At 36.7% G+C, this 16640-nt stretch overlaps 1 protein-coding gene across 1 annotated transcript in view; it reads right to left on the bottom strand.

Moving 5' to 3' along the window:
- Positions 1-16640, bottom strand: part of WNK1 (WNK lysine deficient protein kinase 1) — a 141742-nt gene that overhangs the window by 73861 nt on the left and 51241 nt on the right. The window contains 2 exon segments of the mRNA XM_013997884.2: positions 12518-12635; positions 12638-12689. Of these exon segments, the coding sequence (XP_013853338.2) occupies positions 12518-12635; positions 12638-12689 (170 nt within the window).

The following is a 16640-nucleotide window of genomic DNA, read 5'->3' as shown; positions in this document are numbered from 1 at the left end:
GCTATACCAATTACATTGCCACCAGCAATGCAATGCACAAGGGTTCCCTTTTCTCCTCAGCACTTGTTATCTGTTGTCTTTTTTGATAACTGCCATTCTAACAAGTGTGAGATGGCATCTCACTGTGGTTTTGATTTGTGTTTCCTTTAACAACCAGTGATGCTGAGCATCTTTGCAAATGCGTATTGGCTATTTGTACATTTGGCTATCTTCTTTGCAGAAATGTCTATTCAAGTCTTTTGCCCATTTTCAAATTGAGTTATTTATTTTTATTGTTGTTGGGTTTTGGGAGTACTCTAATATTCTAGATATTAATCCCTTTTGAGTTACATGATTTGCAGATATTTTCTCCCATTTTGTGGGCTGCCTTTTTTATACTCTGTTGATAATATCTTTGGCTATGTGAAAGTTTTCAATTTCCACTAAGTCCAATTTTAAACACACTGGATTTTTTATTCCAAAAATCAGGAATAAAGTTGTTTGCATTAGGTTGTTAGCAGCTAGCAAGGAGGTTCTGGTCTTGTTCAGAGGCAAGTGTTTCTGCCTTTTTTAAATTTTCAAATGTTTGGGGTTTGTTTTGGAGAGGTTTTTTGTGACTGTGGTACATGTGCCAAGTCAGAAGGGGAAGTATTATCATCCATGCTTACCTTGCCAGTTACTGTCCTTGAAGACTTGACCATGTAGGTTTGTTCAGCAATTTTCTGACTCCCATCACTAATTTGATGGGTTTTCCTACTTGCCCAATTTAACATACATAGGAGCCGTAAGAGGTACTGATTAACATGTGAAGATTTCGAAGTGGCTCAGCAGGTTAAGAACCGCACTAGTATCCATGAGGATGCAGGTTTGATCCCTGACACCTCACTCAGTGGGTTAACGATCTAGTGTTTCTGTGAGCTGCAGTGCAGGTCCCAAATGCAGCTTGGATCTGGTGGGGCTGTGGTGTAGGCCAGCAGCTGCAGCTCTGATTTGACCCCTAACCTGGGAACTTCCATATGTATGCCCCAGGTCCAGCCCTAAAAAGAAAAAAAAAGGGAAGATTTCCCTATTGCATGGTTTAAAAAAACTAAAGCCATATGATAATAATGCTTGAAGAAATAACATCTTTTCTACAGGGTTCATAAAGCCCCTAGTAATACTTTGATCATAATAAAGTTACAGAAATATTTGAATTGTTATTATCCCTTTCTCCTATCTCTATCTAGGAACAAAAGCATTCAGTTTGTCTTTACCAAGCTCTACTACCTGCAGGAGCTATATAGCTGGGATGTTCTTCCTTCTCTGATATCCCCTAGTCTGCCAATGTTTGTTGTTCGTCAGCATTCTTTATTAACTGTAAATATGAGATTTCACTAGCTATAGAGCAGGTATAAGGTTAAATTCTTTTGTTTTGTTTTGTTTGCTTTTTAGGGCCGCACCCACGGCACATGGAAGTTCCTAGGCTAGGGGTCCAATCAGAGCTGCAATTGCCAGCCTATGCCACAGCCACAGCAATACGGAATCTGAGTCTGTGACCTACACCACAGCTCATGGCAATGCCAGACCCTTAACCCACTGAGCAAGGCCAGGGATAGAACATGCATCCTTATGGATCCTAGTCAGGTTTGTCAAGGAACTCCCAAGGTTATGTTTTCTGGGAGGATTCTGCAGGCATCATTTCCACACACTAAAGTACAGTCCTTGTTCTTAATAGTGAGCTTATCATACCTAGTTAAATGAGACTTGTTTTTGAATATGAGATTTCTGGCATGGTCCCTGCTATAAATTTTTTTTATCCAATCAGATTTGGATTAGAAAAAGTCAGATTTGTTTAGAATCTATATAAATAATGACATTGTCATGAAAAAGTAAAGAGAAGCAAAAAATGGTACTTGGTATAATAACAATCATTTGTTCCATGTAGTTTTATAGACAAAGCTCATCAGCATGTTACTATGTGCCTCAAAATCATCTTTCTTAGTGATCATTTTGCAATATATACAAATACTGAATCACTGCTGTACATGTGAAACTAATATAATGTTATATGTCAATTAAATTTCAGTTTTTAAAATATTTGTTCCCAGGTTTCAGCACCAATAAATAAATAAATAAATAAATAAACATAAGTTAAAAAAGAAAACCTCTTCGATTTTAAAACATTTGATATGGCATACATTTCAAATAATACCAATAACCAAAACCACTTCCACTTTTGGCAGAGATTAAGTTTTCCTTTTAAACTGATGAGGATAGTAAGCTATTACAAGACAGAGATAGCAACTGAATTCTTAAGTTTGGACTATTGCTAACTGCCTGACTGTTCCAATTTGTTATGTATACTACTATGAGATAAGTCTTTCTAAAGAAATGCTAGCCTTGTCTCCTGGTGCATTATAAGTACCCAATAGTCTTCTGAATTATTCAATGCATTTTATCATTGCTGGATCATGATCAAACCTTTCCAACTGTTTCCTACTATCATTAAATTAAAGCAGAAACTAGTCTTTTGCCCTGCATTCAAAACTCTCTACATTACTAAGGAGTCTGGGTTATCATTCCCCTTTATAAACTTTTTGTTTTTAACCAAAAGGTTTAGCCTAAAGCTAATTTTTTATTCTTTATTTTTATATAATTCCCATAGGAACCTCTTCACTTACAGAAAACATATCTATTCTTTGAGGCCAATTTAAATTTTATTACCTTGATAAGGACCTTCAAGATTATCCTAAGCTTTAGAAAGTGTTACCTTCTTTCAGACAGTTCCCGTCAGGGCTCAGTGGTTAATGAACCCAACTAGCATCCATGAGGATGTGGGTTCGATCCCTGGCTTTGTTCAGTGGGTTAAGGATCTAGTGTTGCCATGAGCTGTGGTATAGGTCGCAGACACGGCTCAGAATCTGTGTTGCTATGGCTCTGGTGTAGGCTGGCAGCTAGAGCTCTGATTCGACCCCTAGCCAGGAAACCTCCCTATGCCGCGGGTTCGGCCCTAAATAAAAAAAAAAAAAAAAAAAAAAAAAAAAAAGAAAAAAGAGTTATCTCCTTTCAACTGCTATTAAAAGAAAAAATTTTAAACTTATTATTTAGCCATAAAAACGGAAACCTTGCCATTTGTGACAATATGGACAGACCTTGAGGGCATTATTCTAAGAGAAATAAGAGAAAGACAAATACTGTATGATCTCATTTATATGAGGAATCTAAACCAAAAACAAAACCAACCCTAAGTTCATAGATATAAGAAAACAGATTGGTAGCTGTCAGAGGCAGGGGGTAGCGGGTGGATGGAATGGATGAAGGGAGTCTAATTATAAAATAAATAAGTCATGGAAATGCAATATATAGTATGGCAACTATAGTTAATAATACTGTATTGCTACGCAATTTTAAAGTTGCTTAAAGAGTAGATCTTAAAAGTTCTCAGCACAGGAAAAAAAATGTTAACTATGTATGGTAACAAATGTTGATTAGACTTACTGTGGTGATCATTTCACAATATAAACAAGTATCCAATCATTATATTGTACATTTGAAACTAATGCTGTAAAGCAATAAAAAAAACTTTTAAAGAATAATTTAAAAATTTACACATATACTTTAATAACTCATGTTTCATTTTAAGAAATCTATTCTACAGAAATAATTAAGGACATAGGTATAAGCATGATTACTGCAGCATTATTTTTAAGGGGAGAATGTGAATTATAAGAGATCCACCTTGGAGTTCCCTGGTGGCTCAGTGGGTTAAGGACCTGATTCTGTCACTGCTATGGTGCAGGTCTGACCCCTGGCCGGGGGAGTTCCATACACAACAGACATGGTCAAAGGAGAGAGAGAGATCCAATTTAATCTGCCCCATATAATCACAAATTGAACATTTCCAAGGTCTGAGAAGCTAAATATAGTGAAAAGAAGAAGTGGTACTATAAATAAGAATATAGTTAAAACCACCATAACCTAATAAGAAAAATAACCAGGCACCATCAGTGCAGACAAGAGGACTGGACTGGAAGGACAGGCTTCCCTAAATAAATTAATAAATGACCTCCCTGATACAGCATTTCAGAGTCCTTCATTAGGCTGACTCATGCTCAATCACCTTGAAGAAAAGCCTAGAAAGAATCTGCAAGCCTGAACATAGGTCAATTAAAATTATCCAGTCTGAAGAGTAGGGAGGGGGAAAAAAAAAAAAGAACTAAGAAAAATTAAGAGTCTAAGAAATCTGTAGGATACTACCAAGCTGACCAACATACTATAATAGGTATCCCAAATAAGAAGAGAGGAGGAGTTCCTGTCGTGGCTCAGTGGTTAACAAATCCGACTAGGAACCATGAAGTTGCGGGTTCGCTCCCTGGCCTTGCTCAGTGGGTTAAGGATCCAGCATTGCCATGAGCTGTGGTGTAGGTTGCAGACGCGGCTTGGATCCTGGGAACCTCCATATGCCGTGGGAGCAGCTCTAGAAAAGGCAAAAAGACAAAAAAAAAAAAAGAAGAGAGGAAAGAGCAGGAAAAAAAAAATGGATAAAAAAAATGGCCACAAACATTCCAAATTTGAAAAAGACATAAATCTAAGAATCATAAAAGACATTCAAGAAGCTCAACAAATTTCAAGGATAAATACAAAGAGATTCACAATGAGACACATAACATTTAAACTTCTGAAAAGTCAAAGACAAAAAGACCTTGAAAGTATCCAGAAAGAACCAACCTGTGATGACTGAGATATTCTCAGTAAGATTATCAGTCAATTTCTGAGCAGAAACCATGGAGGCAGAGGAATAATGTTTAAAGTGCTAAAAGAAAAAATACCTATCAACCAAGAATTTTATATCCACAAAAATTATCCTTCAAAATTGAAGATGACAGGTTCCCACTGTGGCACAATAGAGCTGGCAGTGTCTCTGCAATGCTGGGACACAGGTTCGATCCCTGGGGCAGTATGGTAGGTTAAGGATCTGGTATTGCTGCAGCTGTAGCATGGGTTGTGACTGCAAGCTTGGATCTGATCCCTGGCCCAGGAACTCCATATGCTATGTGTCGAAGAAAGGAAAAGGAAAAGGAAAGGGGAGAAAAAAAGAAGATGAAATTAAGACATTCCCAAATAAACAAAAGCTGAAGGAATTATTAGTACACCTGGCCCACAGGAAACGCTAAAACAAGTCCTTGAGACTGAAAGGATACTGGACTGTAACTTGAGCCATAAAAATAAATAAAATCTCTTGTAAAGATAATTACACAGCTAAACATAAAACCAGCACCAATGTACTTTTGGTTTATAACTCCTTTTTTCATTTCCTACATGATTTAAAAACAAAACAATTATAGATCTGTGTTAACAGGAACACAAAGTATAGATAAAGATGTAATTCGTGACAACAAAACATATAGGTGGGGGCAAAGCTTACAGGAGCAGTGATTTTGTACACTACAACTAAGTAGGTATCAATTCAAACAAGACTGTCAGGAATTTAATGTATTAACTGTAATCACCCAGGTAACCACTAAGAAAATGTCTAAAAAATATACACACAAAGGAAATCAGAAGGACCTCGAATTGGTACATTCCAAAAAATTAATTAAATGCAAAAGAAAGCAGTAATGGAGGAAATGAGAAATAAAACATTACAAAACATAAAAAAATAAACAGCAAAAGGGCAGAAGTGCTCTCTTATCACTAATTACTTCAAATATAAATGGAATGAGCTCCCTAATCAGAAGACAATGATGGCAGAATGGAAATATATGTCTATCTCTATGTATGTATATGAACCAACTGCTGTCTGTAAGACCCAAAAAGGTTGAAAATGAAAGAATAGAAAAAGATAATCCAAGCAAATGTTAACCAAAAGAGTGAGGTAGCTCTATTAATATCAGACAAAATAGCCCATGTATAAGTCAAAACCTTATATATAGAAATATTATACATCGATAAAAGGGTTAATTTATCAATACATAACAATGATAAACATATACACACAAAACAATAGAGCCCACAAACACAAAAAGGAGGAACAGACAGTTCTATACACCAACAATTAATAACTCAAAAAGGAAATTAGGAAAACAATTCCATTTGCAATAGCATCCAAAAGCATAAAATAATTAGGAATAAATTTAACCAAAGAAGTGAAAGATTTATACACTAAAAACCAAAAAACACTAATGAAATTAAAGGACAACTAAATAAAACAGAGAGACGTGTTCATGGGTTGGAAAATGGCATGGAGGTTCCCAGCCTAGAGGTTGAGTTGAAGATGCCAATATTAGCCAAAGTGACCCACAGTGATTCAATCTATCTGCAGATAGATTTGATTCTATCCACAAATTCTATCAGCCTTTTTGCAGAAATGGAAAGCTATTCCTCAAATTCATATGAATGGCAAGGGGACCCAAAGAACCTAAATAATATTGAAAAAGAACAAAATTGGAGAACCCACACTTCCCAATTTCAAAACATATTACAAAGCTATGTTTTGTAATATCACAACTTTGTGGGGGAGGTCCCATCATGGCTCAGCGGAAACGAATCTGACTAGTAGCCATGAGGACACAGGTTAGATCCCTGGCTTTATTCAGTGTGTTAAGGGTCTGGCATTGCCATCAGCTGTGGTGTAGGTTGTAGACGCAACTCGGATCTTGTGTTGCTGTGGAATAGGCCGGCGGCTACAGCTTCAACTCAACCTCTAGGCTAGGAACCTCCATATGCTGCATGTGTGGTACTAAAACAAACAAAAAAAAGCACTGTGTAGGAGTTCCCGTCATGGCGCGGTGGTTAACGAATCCGACTAGGAACCATGAGGTTGCGGGTTCGATCCCTGCCCTTGCTCAGTAGGTTAATGATCCGGTGTTGCTGTGAGCTGTGGTATAGGTCACAGACAAGGCTCGGATCCAGTGTTGCTATGGCTCTGGCGTAGGCTGGTGGCTACAGCTCCGATTAGACCCCTTGCATGAGAACCTCCATATGCCGCGGGAGCGGCCTTAGAAAAGGCAGAAAGACAAAAACAAAAAACAAAAACACACTGTGTAGTACAAACGGAACAGGTTGGGAGGAGAGAGGGATGGACTGGGATTTGGGATGGAAATATTTTCTAACATTAAGTTGTAATGATGGTTGTACAACTATAAATAAAATTCACTGAAAAAAACACTTATGGTACTGGCATAAGGATAGATTATGTAGACCAATGGAATAGTATATAGAGTCCAGAAATAAACCTATGTGTCTATGGTTAAATGATTTTTGACAGGGGTGCCAAGACCATTCAACAGAAAAAAAATAGTTTCTTTAACAAATGATGTTGGGACAACTAGACATCTACATGCAACAGAATGGAGTTGGAACTCAGACCTCACATATTCACAAAAGGTAACTCAAAGATGAAACAACAACCTAAATAAAAGAGCTAAACCTATAAAACTCTTAGAAGAAAAGTTAAAGGTAAATCTGCATAACCTTGCTTTTGACAATGAATTCTTAAATATAACACTAAAAGCATAAGCAACAGCTTAAAAAAAGGTAAATCAGACTTAAGCAAAATTTAAAACTCTGTGCATCACATGACATTATTAAGGAGTGAAAATAATATACAGAATGGGAAAAGATATTTGCAAATCATGTGTCTTATAAAGATTCAGCTTACAGAATATATAAAAAACTTATAACTCAACAACAAAAAGAAACAACAGCTAACACAGTTCCTATCGTGGCTCAGTAGTTAATGAATCTGACTAGGAACCATGAGGTTGCAGGTTCGATACCTGGCCTCGCTCAGTGGGTTAAGTATTCCGCGTTGCCATGAGCTGTGGTGTAGGTCAAGCACGTGGCTTGGATCTGGCGTTGCTGTGGCTCTGGCATAGGCCAGCAGCTACAGCTCCAATTAGACCCCGAGCCTGGAAACCTCCATATGCTGCGGGTGCGGCCCTAGAAGACAAAAAAGGACATCAAAAAAAAAAAAAAAAAAAAAGACAATGGCTGACAAGCACACAAGCTCAACATCATTACTCTCTAGAAAATGCAAATCAAATGAGACAACATGTCACACCCAGCAGGATGGCTATTAAAAACAAACAAACAAAAAAAACAAACAACCCCCCCCCAAAAGTTGGCAAGGATATTTAGAAATTGGAACCCTTATACATTGCTAGTGGGAATGTAGAACGGTTCAGCAATTGTGGAAAAGTTTGATGGGCTCTCAAAATGTTATTAATAGAATTACTATTTGACTTGGCAATTCTGCTCAGGTATATATATCTAAAAGAAATGAAAACTAGTAGTCAAACAAACACTGAACACACATGTTCACAGCAGCACTCTTCCCAACAGCCAAAAGATGGAAACAGCCCAAATGTCTATCAACAAATGAATGAACAAATTGTGGTGTATCCATGAAATGAAACACTACTTAGTCATAAAAAGGAATGAAGTATTGATACATGCTGTGACATGAACCTTGAAAATATGCTTAAGTATAAGTAGTCAAACACAAAAGCCATATATTTTTATATTCCATTTATATGAAATACCTTGATCAGAGATATCCTTAGAGACAGAAAGTAGTTGGTGCCTGCCAAGGGCTGGAGTGAAGGGAGAATGAGGAGTCGTTTAACGGGTTTTTGTTTTGAAAGATGAAGAATTCTCAAGATTGGTTGCACAGCAATATTAATGTGCTTAACATTACTAAACTATATACTTAAAAATAATTAAATGGTAAATTTATGTTTTATGTTTTTATCACAGTAGAAAAATTCCATTCCATAAATCCTAGAGATCAGCTAGTCCAATCACTTATTTTACACATGGACAACTGAGGCCCAGAGAGGATCTACTTGCCCAAATCGCAGTTGATCAAAGTCAAAACAGGGAGTAGAGTCCTACTCTAAGTCAAGTGCTCTTTCTACTTTACCTCCTGCTACCTTTGCTTTGAGGCTCCGAAACTGAAACAAACAATGACAGGAAAAGAAAACTTTAAACTTAGAAGAAAAATGCCTCAAAACTTAGATCATATGCAATTAGACAGAAAATACACTGCATGGGACAGGGAATGGGGAGTAACTGCTTCATGGGTACAGGGTGTTCTTTTAAGGTGATGAAGATGTTTATGAACTTGACAGATGTGGTTAAACAACATTATAAATGCAATAAATGCTACTGAACTGTACACTTTTAAAAGGTTAATTTTATAGTACATGATTTTCATTCCAAATTTTTAAACAACTCTAACTTTATTTTTATTTTTTATTTTTTTGTCCTTTGTCTTTTTTTGTTGTTGTTGTTATTGTTGCTATTTCTTGGGCCGCTCCTGCGGCATATGGAGGTTCCCAGGCTAGGGGTTGAATCGGAGCCGTAGCCACCGGCCTACGCCAGAGCCACAGCAATGCGGGATCTGAGCCGCGTCTGCAACCTACACCACAGCTCACGGCAACGCCGGATCGTTAACCCACTGAGCAAGGGCAGCAGGGATCGAACCCGCAACCTCATGGTTCCTAGTCGGATTCGTTAACCACTGCGCCACGATGGGAACTCCCAACTCTAACTTTAGAATTAATCTACTGAACCAAATTTTCCTTTCCCATACCTTCCCATCTTATTTTTCAGGTATGGGTGTTTGTTTCAATTTAAGTATTTATACATATGTGGAAAAAAGGCACAAACTCAAGACGGTCCAAAAAGCTTATATTTTGGAAGTAATTCTCATCCCTTTCATCCCATTTGCCTTCCACATGCTACCAGTGTTCCTAACTATTCTGTTTTCTTTCAAGTATGAAGTACTTGTTTTGGACTATATAAACATCCTCAATCTGAGCCATCCTTTCCTCAAATATTATCTTTCCTTATTCTCTTGATTCCTTCCTTCTAGAATGATAATGAAATCTAATGTCTTCTCCATGTCTCAACTTCTTTTTCATACTTTCCATCTTTTTCTGCTTTCTGACTACTCATAGTCTTGTCAATTCAATCTAGTCTGTGGTTTAAATTAACTGTGGAAGTTTTAATTTTAAAGATTTATCCTTATTCCTAAAAGTTCTTTGGGTCTTTTATAATTATGCCTGGACTTTCCTGATGGAGTTATATTCTGTCATTATAGTTTCTGTTTCTTCTTTTATCACTTCATATGGATGTATATACTTACAAAAATCATTACATCTTTTTTATTGTTACATGTTAATTTTATAATCACTTTCAAATTTGTCTATAGTACCTTTAATTCCTGCAGTGCTACTTTCCTGTTGTATCTGATCATCTCTGCTGGTGTGATTTGTAATTTTTTCTTTTGGTCTTTTAGGGCCACACTGGCGGCATATGGAGGTTCCCAGGCTAGGGGTAGAATCAGAGCTGTAGCTGCTGGCCTATGCCAGAACCACAGCAACATGGGATCTGAGCTTATACCACAGCTCCCAGCAACACCAGATCCTTAACCCACTGAGCAAGGCCAGGGATCAAACCCGAGTCCTCATGGATGCTAGCTGGGTTCATTAACCACTGAGCCACGATAGGAACTCCTGATTTGTAATTTAATTTTGAGGTCACCTTCGCTGGGGACTGTTTTGTCCATAGGTACTATAACCAATCAGGTGAAAGTGTCCCTGTGGGTTTACACTGGGGTTTGGATCAATTACAATGTTCATTTTTTGGTCTAAGATATTTGTAACAAGCTGGTAGTATAAATTTATATTATAGAGCCACCTGTATATGATCTAGGCTGAGGTTTTTCACAGGGACTCCCCTCTCAGCCAAAGTCCTGGGCAGAGGGGCAAAATTCCTTGTAGCTTTCACTGGTTGAGGTGCAGAGTTCTTTATTTTAATGGATAATTCAGTTTCTTTGATATAGGCTAAATTCCAGCTCCCCCTTCTACTGAGTTCTAAAGCCTTCTGTCCTGACATGGACATTAAAATTCTAGTTTCCAATCTTCAAACCCCTTATCTGATGTGAAATCCCAATAGTCTGTCAGGGCATCAACTCTTTGTTTTCGCCTTAGGCTACTTCTTCTTCACCTTTTATTAGGAGCTTACCCCCTCTTTCTTTGAAGCTTAGATTTGTAGCTTCAAATTTGAAGCTTTATTATAGTCTACATTTTAGTTTGTTAATGGGGGAAGATCCTTCTACAGGGGCTTAACCCACTATGTTACCCAAAGCCCTTCAATAACAGTTTCTAGAGCAAGTGAGCTACTGTAGGGTATTATTATAGGGAATGCCTGACAGACTATTGACAACCCGCTGTATTCAAACCAGAAAAGAATCTCAAGATACATATATACACAACTACTACCACCCTTAATTCATCAAATATTTATCAAGTTTCAGACACAGAGCTAAGGAGCGCAGTCTACGAAAAGAAACAGACATGTGAAGAATAAGAAGTCTAGACAGCCAGGAGAAAGATGTCGCCATAAATATTAGAAAAGCTGGATGGGGAAATTGGAATTTACAGGGAGGAAATAATCTGTTGGCTTTTCAACATGTGAATTTTAAGCATCCAACAGCACACGTATGTGACCAGATTCAGTACATGAAAGACTGTGTTGCAAAGATCTGGGATTAACCAGCTCAGTAGTACCAACTAGAGAGAATTATAAGGAATAAATATATTCCAGAGAGAAAAATTTTAACAATCTAATTCCTCCACAAAAAATTTACAGCACATAATTTACACTAGTTTCCTATGAATAATAGATACTCTAAGAGACATGGGACTCCAAAAGCATATTACCTTAAAACTCTGGGTAATAGGGAACAGGGAATTTCTGCAATTGACTTATCTGTATTCCTGAAGGGAATATAGGTCTAGCTGTTTTGGCTTCAATTTCTGATGCTTTGGGAAATGAAATTATCTCGTGATAAATGTCACAATACAATCTGCTTTCTTTTTTTTTTTTTTTTTTTTTTTTTTTTTTGTCTTTTGAGGGCCACATCTGAGGCATATGGAGGTTCCCAGGCTAGGGGTCCAATCAGAGATTTAACTCCCAGCCTAAACAATAGCCACAGCAATGCAGATCCGAGCTGGGCTGTGACCTGTACCATAGCTTACAGCAACGCCAGATCCTTAACCCACTGAGCGAGGCCAGGGATTGAACTGGAGTCCTCATGGATGCTAGTCAGGTTCATTAACCACTGAGCCACGAGAGGAACTCTACAATCTGCATTTGATACAAACTGCCCAATACAAGGTGATAAAATAAATGGGTAAAGCTTGTTAATAAGCTTCAACTTCATTTTAACCACTAGAGGGCTACCTTGTCATTAGATTTCTGATCTCTAAGTTTACTCAATTTTAGAAATGCCAATTGTCGTGACTTAATCGTAACTAGGTTTATTCAGAAACAACTTCTCATTTTGATACTGACCAATACATAATTATCAAACCACTTTATACACCAGAGAACTATGTGGACAGGAAAATGTGCTAATACACTAACATCATTGTTTGGCGTGACTGTTTCTTTCTTAGTATGCTAGGCAACAAGAGAAGAACGGATAAGGCCTGAAATAACAAGTTCTCTCATACTTCTTGGTCAGCTTTGATAATATTGGTGAACTTACGTTTTAAGTGTTCCAGATGTCATAAGTTCAGTCACCAGAACAATGCACTTCTTTCCCTTTACTGTGGATTCCCAAGAATCATAGAATCGAACGATATTGGGATGCTGAAGACCTTTAACATTTCAGCTTCTTCTTTAAATCTTTGCCTCTCAGACTTTGTTAATTTTCGATCCTAAAATAAAAAAGCAAAGTAGAATGTAGTTTAAAATACTAAAACACCAAGTCACAGTTAAATTTAGATGCTAAACATGTACTAAATTATAATGATCAAATGTTAAAACATCCTAACACTGAAATTACTAATTTTATCACCCCGTTACATGAGTATGAAAACAGGCTGAAGTATATAAAATCATGCTTGAGATTATTCTTTACTGATTTATCTTTACTGTTAAAGATATAGACACATTTTAGAAGCACAATTTACCACTTCCAAAATAAATCATTTATTGATGGAGACATTCAATTTAGTAATGAAACAAGTATGGGTTTTAGAGGTGGTGAGATCTAAGTATAAATTCCAGTTTTGTCTTTGCTTTGACTAAAATTTCCTTCATGAATACAGTCAAGCCCTCCACACTGACTGGTTCCACATTCATCCATAGATTCAGCCAACTGCAAATCAAAAATCAAGATTATAATAGCTTGCTCACATGCTGATTACTATTTATATACCCTTTATAATGGATTTACAACTGTTTACACAGCATTTATATTGTACTAGGTATTATAAATAATCTAGAGATGATTTACAAGTATACAGCAGGATGCACAAATACTATCCATTTTATAAAAGGGATTTGAGCATCCTCAGATTTTGGAATCCATAGGGGGTGGAGGGTGGGGTCCTAGAAACAATTTCCCCCACCTCCCAGGGATATCAAGAGATAACTGTGGATATCTTCACCTCATAGAACTGTTGTAAGAATTAAATAATCTACTAGGTATGTTTCCATCACACATTTAAAGTGCCTGGCATGTCCTAGGTTAATTCACTTCTTATCTGAGATCAATTGGAGAAAAGTACTTAATCTGTTGTTTTTTCCTTTACAAAGTCCCATACACACACATTTTGCACTGTAAATTAAAGCTGAAAACTGTCACACAATATTCTATCAAAGCATGCAATACATACTTAAAATATTCCAGGCATACAATGATGTAATGTGTCTATGATAGTTAAATAATTATACATCAAAGACATAATTTAAATGCACCTATGCCTTTCCTATCACTACTCCTCAGCCTTGAATAACAACCACTACCCTGAATGGACATACCATTCCCATGGGGGTTTTTAAACAACGTTAAGTTTTCATAAAAACATAATATAGAGCATGTACTATTTCGAATTTGGCTTTTTTCCACTCAATATTATTTGAAATCACTGATGATAGTACAAGGAGATATTACAAGATTATCTACCAAGACTATCTACTCCATTTATTACCATTGCTATGTAGTTATCCACTGTTTGAAGACATCACAACTTATAATTTCCTACTAATCAATCTTTAGGACGTTCCCCATTTTTTTTGCTACTACAATATGGCAAAGGTATTGCAATGTTAATCTCTAGAATGCAGGCTCTCAACTTGGAGTCTACAAATACCTTTAAGGCAGGTTTGCGAATGTGTGTGAAAATAAACATATCTTTTTCATTAACCTTGAAGTGAAATTTAATATTTCCTTCAATTATGAATTTATGTGCCTAATAGCACTCAGCAGTACCTATGCTTCTGTCACCAAAAGAGTTTTCCTATCATGTAACAATAGTTGCAGATCATCCCAAAATACCATATTAGGCATTACTTTGAAATTACAATAGCTGTTAGATATTCCAGTATCTTAATTATATAAGAATTAATTAATAAGAATATTCTTATTAATATACAATAATAAGGCATACTATGTCACAAAATTTTGAAGTTTTAATAACAAATATACTTTGTTTCCAATATAATCCTATGTATTATATTATATGGACTTAAAACAAAATGAAACATTATTCTAGCTTTCACTAGCCTTCTGGGGCACACAAAAAAGTAGTACACTTGGAGCTATCTTGTGGTGCAGCAAGTTAAGGATCTGGTGTTGTCACTGCAGCAGCTCGGGTCACTGCTATGTCATGGGTTCAATCCCTGGCCCAGGAACTCCGACATGCCGCAGGTACGGCCAAGAAAAAAGTAGTACACCTATTAGCATACCTGGCTAACAGCAGAACTGCTGGATCATAAGGAATAGGCATCTTTAGTCTTCAGAGGTATCATCAAACTGCTTTTCAAAGGGACCTGTACCAATTACTCTGTCAATAGCTTTGTATGAAGGTTCTCATTGCTGCCCATGTAACTAGGAACTGGTATTATCAGACATTAACTTCTGTCAGTTTGATGGGTGTAAACTCATTCTGTTGCTTAATTTACATTTTGGGCTGAAAGTAAGTGTGAAAAACTTTGTAGACTACTTGAGATTTCTTTTCTGCATGGAAATATTGCTTTATCTCATTTGTAGGAGTTCTTAATATATTCTGTATATTAATCCTTTATTAGTTTTATGAGTTAAAATCTTTTCTCCATTTGTGGTTTCTATTTTCACTTTGTTATGATGTCTTGATTTATAGATGTTTTTATTTCACTGTAGTTCAATTCATTTACTTCTACTTTGTGGTAGGTAGGTTTTATGTCTTCAGTAATTTTTCCAGACATAAGGCCATAATTTTTTTTCTTTTCCTTTTAAAATACAAGTTTGTTTTGTTTGCCACATTTGGAAACTGTTGAGAAATTTACTTGGTTGGATAAAAAGGGGGATGACTGTTACTTCTGCTCCATATCAATGAATGACCCTAATAGCAGTTGACGAACAACCTATCCTTTCCACAGAAGTATAGTTCTATCTCTAGATTCTAGAGTCTATTCCACAATCTACCTATTCTTACACTAATATCCCACTTTCATAACTGCTACCACTCTTGAATGATAGTTTATATGGATGTAGAATTCTAGGTTGGTTTGTTTTTCAGCAGCACTTTCAAGATGATTGTTTAATGGTGTTCTGGTGTCAATGGTAGCTATCAGTATAAATGTTCCCCTTTGAAGGTTACCTTTATTTTCTCTCTGGTTGCTCTGAAGATTTTTTTTAAATTGTGCTTAATACTATGCATCTAAGTTTATTTATTTATTCATATTGGAGCTAAATGCTTTTTAAGCTGAAAATTTTAGGTGTTAGTCTTCACGTCAGGAAAATTCTCAACTATTGCCTCTGAATACTGACTCCTCCCTTTCTCCATTCTCTTCTAAGATTTTCTGTGTGTGTCTGTATGTGTTATGTGTGAGTGTATGAAACCTTATCTTTTAACTTCTCATTTTCCATTTCTTTCTCTCTGCTGCCTTCTGGGCAATGTTCTCAGATCTACCTTCTTGTTCACAAATTATCTCAAGTTACTATCACACCTAACCTGTCGATTTGCAAACATCCACACCAACCTCCACCCTATCCCTGCTTCATGAACAGACAAGTTTCCTAGTATCCTCCTTGGAATTTCCTCCCTCTCAGCATTCATCTCCAAATCACCACTGCATGTTCTTTTCCATTATGGTTTATCATAGGATACTGAATATAGTTCCCTGTGCTATACAGCAGGAACTTGTCTATCCATAAAAATAGTTTGCTTCTGCTAATCCCAAACTCCTAATTCACCCCTCCCCTCCCCACTCCCTCCTCAGTAACCACAAGTCTGTTCTCTATGTCTGCAGATCTGTTTCTGTTTTGGAGATAAGTTCATTTGTGTCATACTTTAGATTCCACATGATATCATATGCTATATCTTTCCCTTTCTGATTTATTTCACTTAGTATGGTAATCTCTAGGTCCATCCATGTTGCTGCAAATGGCATTATTTCATTCTTTTTTGAAATTAAGTAGTGTTCCACCGTAGATACACACCACATCTTCCATTCAACTGTCAATGGACATTTGTGTTGCTTCCATGTCTTGGCTACTGTAAATGGTGCTGTTATTAACACAGGAGTGCATTATCTTTTTGAATTAAAGTTTTGTCCAGATACATGTCCAGGAGTGGGATTGTTGGGTCAGACAGTAATTCTAACTTTTAGTTTTTGGTTTG

Source organism: Sus scrofa, chromosome 5 (assembly GCF_000003025.6).
Source record: "Sus scrofa isolate TJ Tabasco breed Duroc chromosome 5, Sscrofa11.1, whole genome shotgun sequence".
NCBI classification, from domain to species: Eukaryota; Metazoa; Chordata; class Mammalia; order Artiodactyla; family Suidae; genus Sus; species Sus scrofa.
This window is presented reverse-complemented; position numbering and strand designations above follow the sequence as displayed.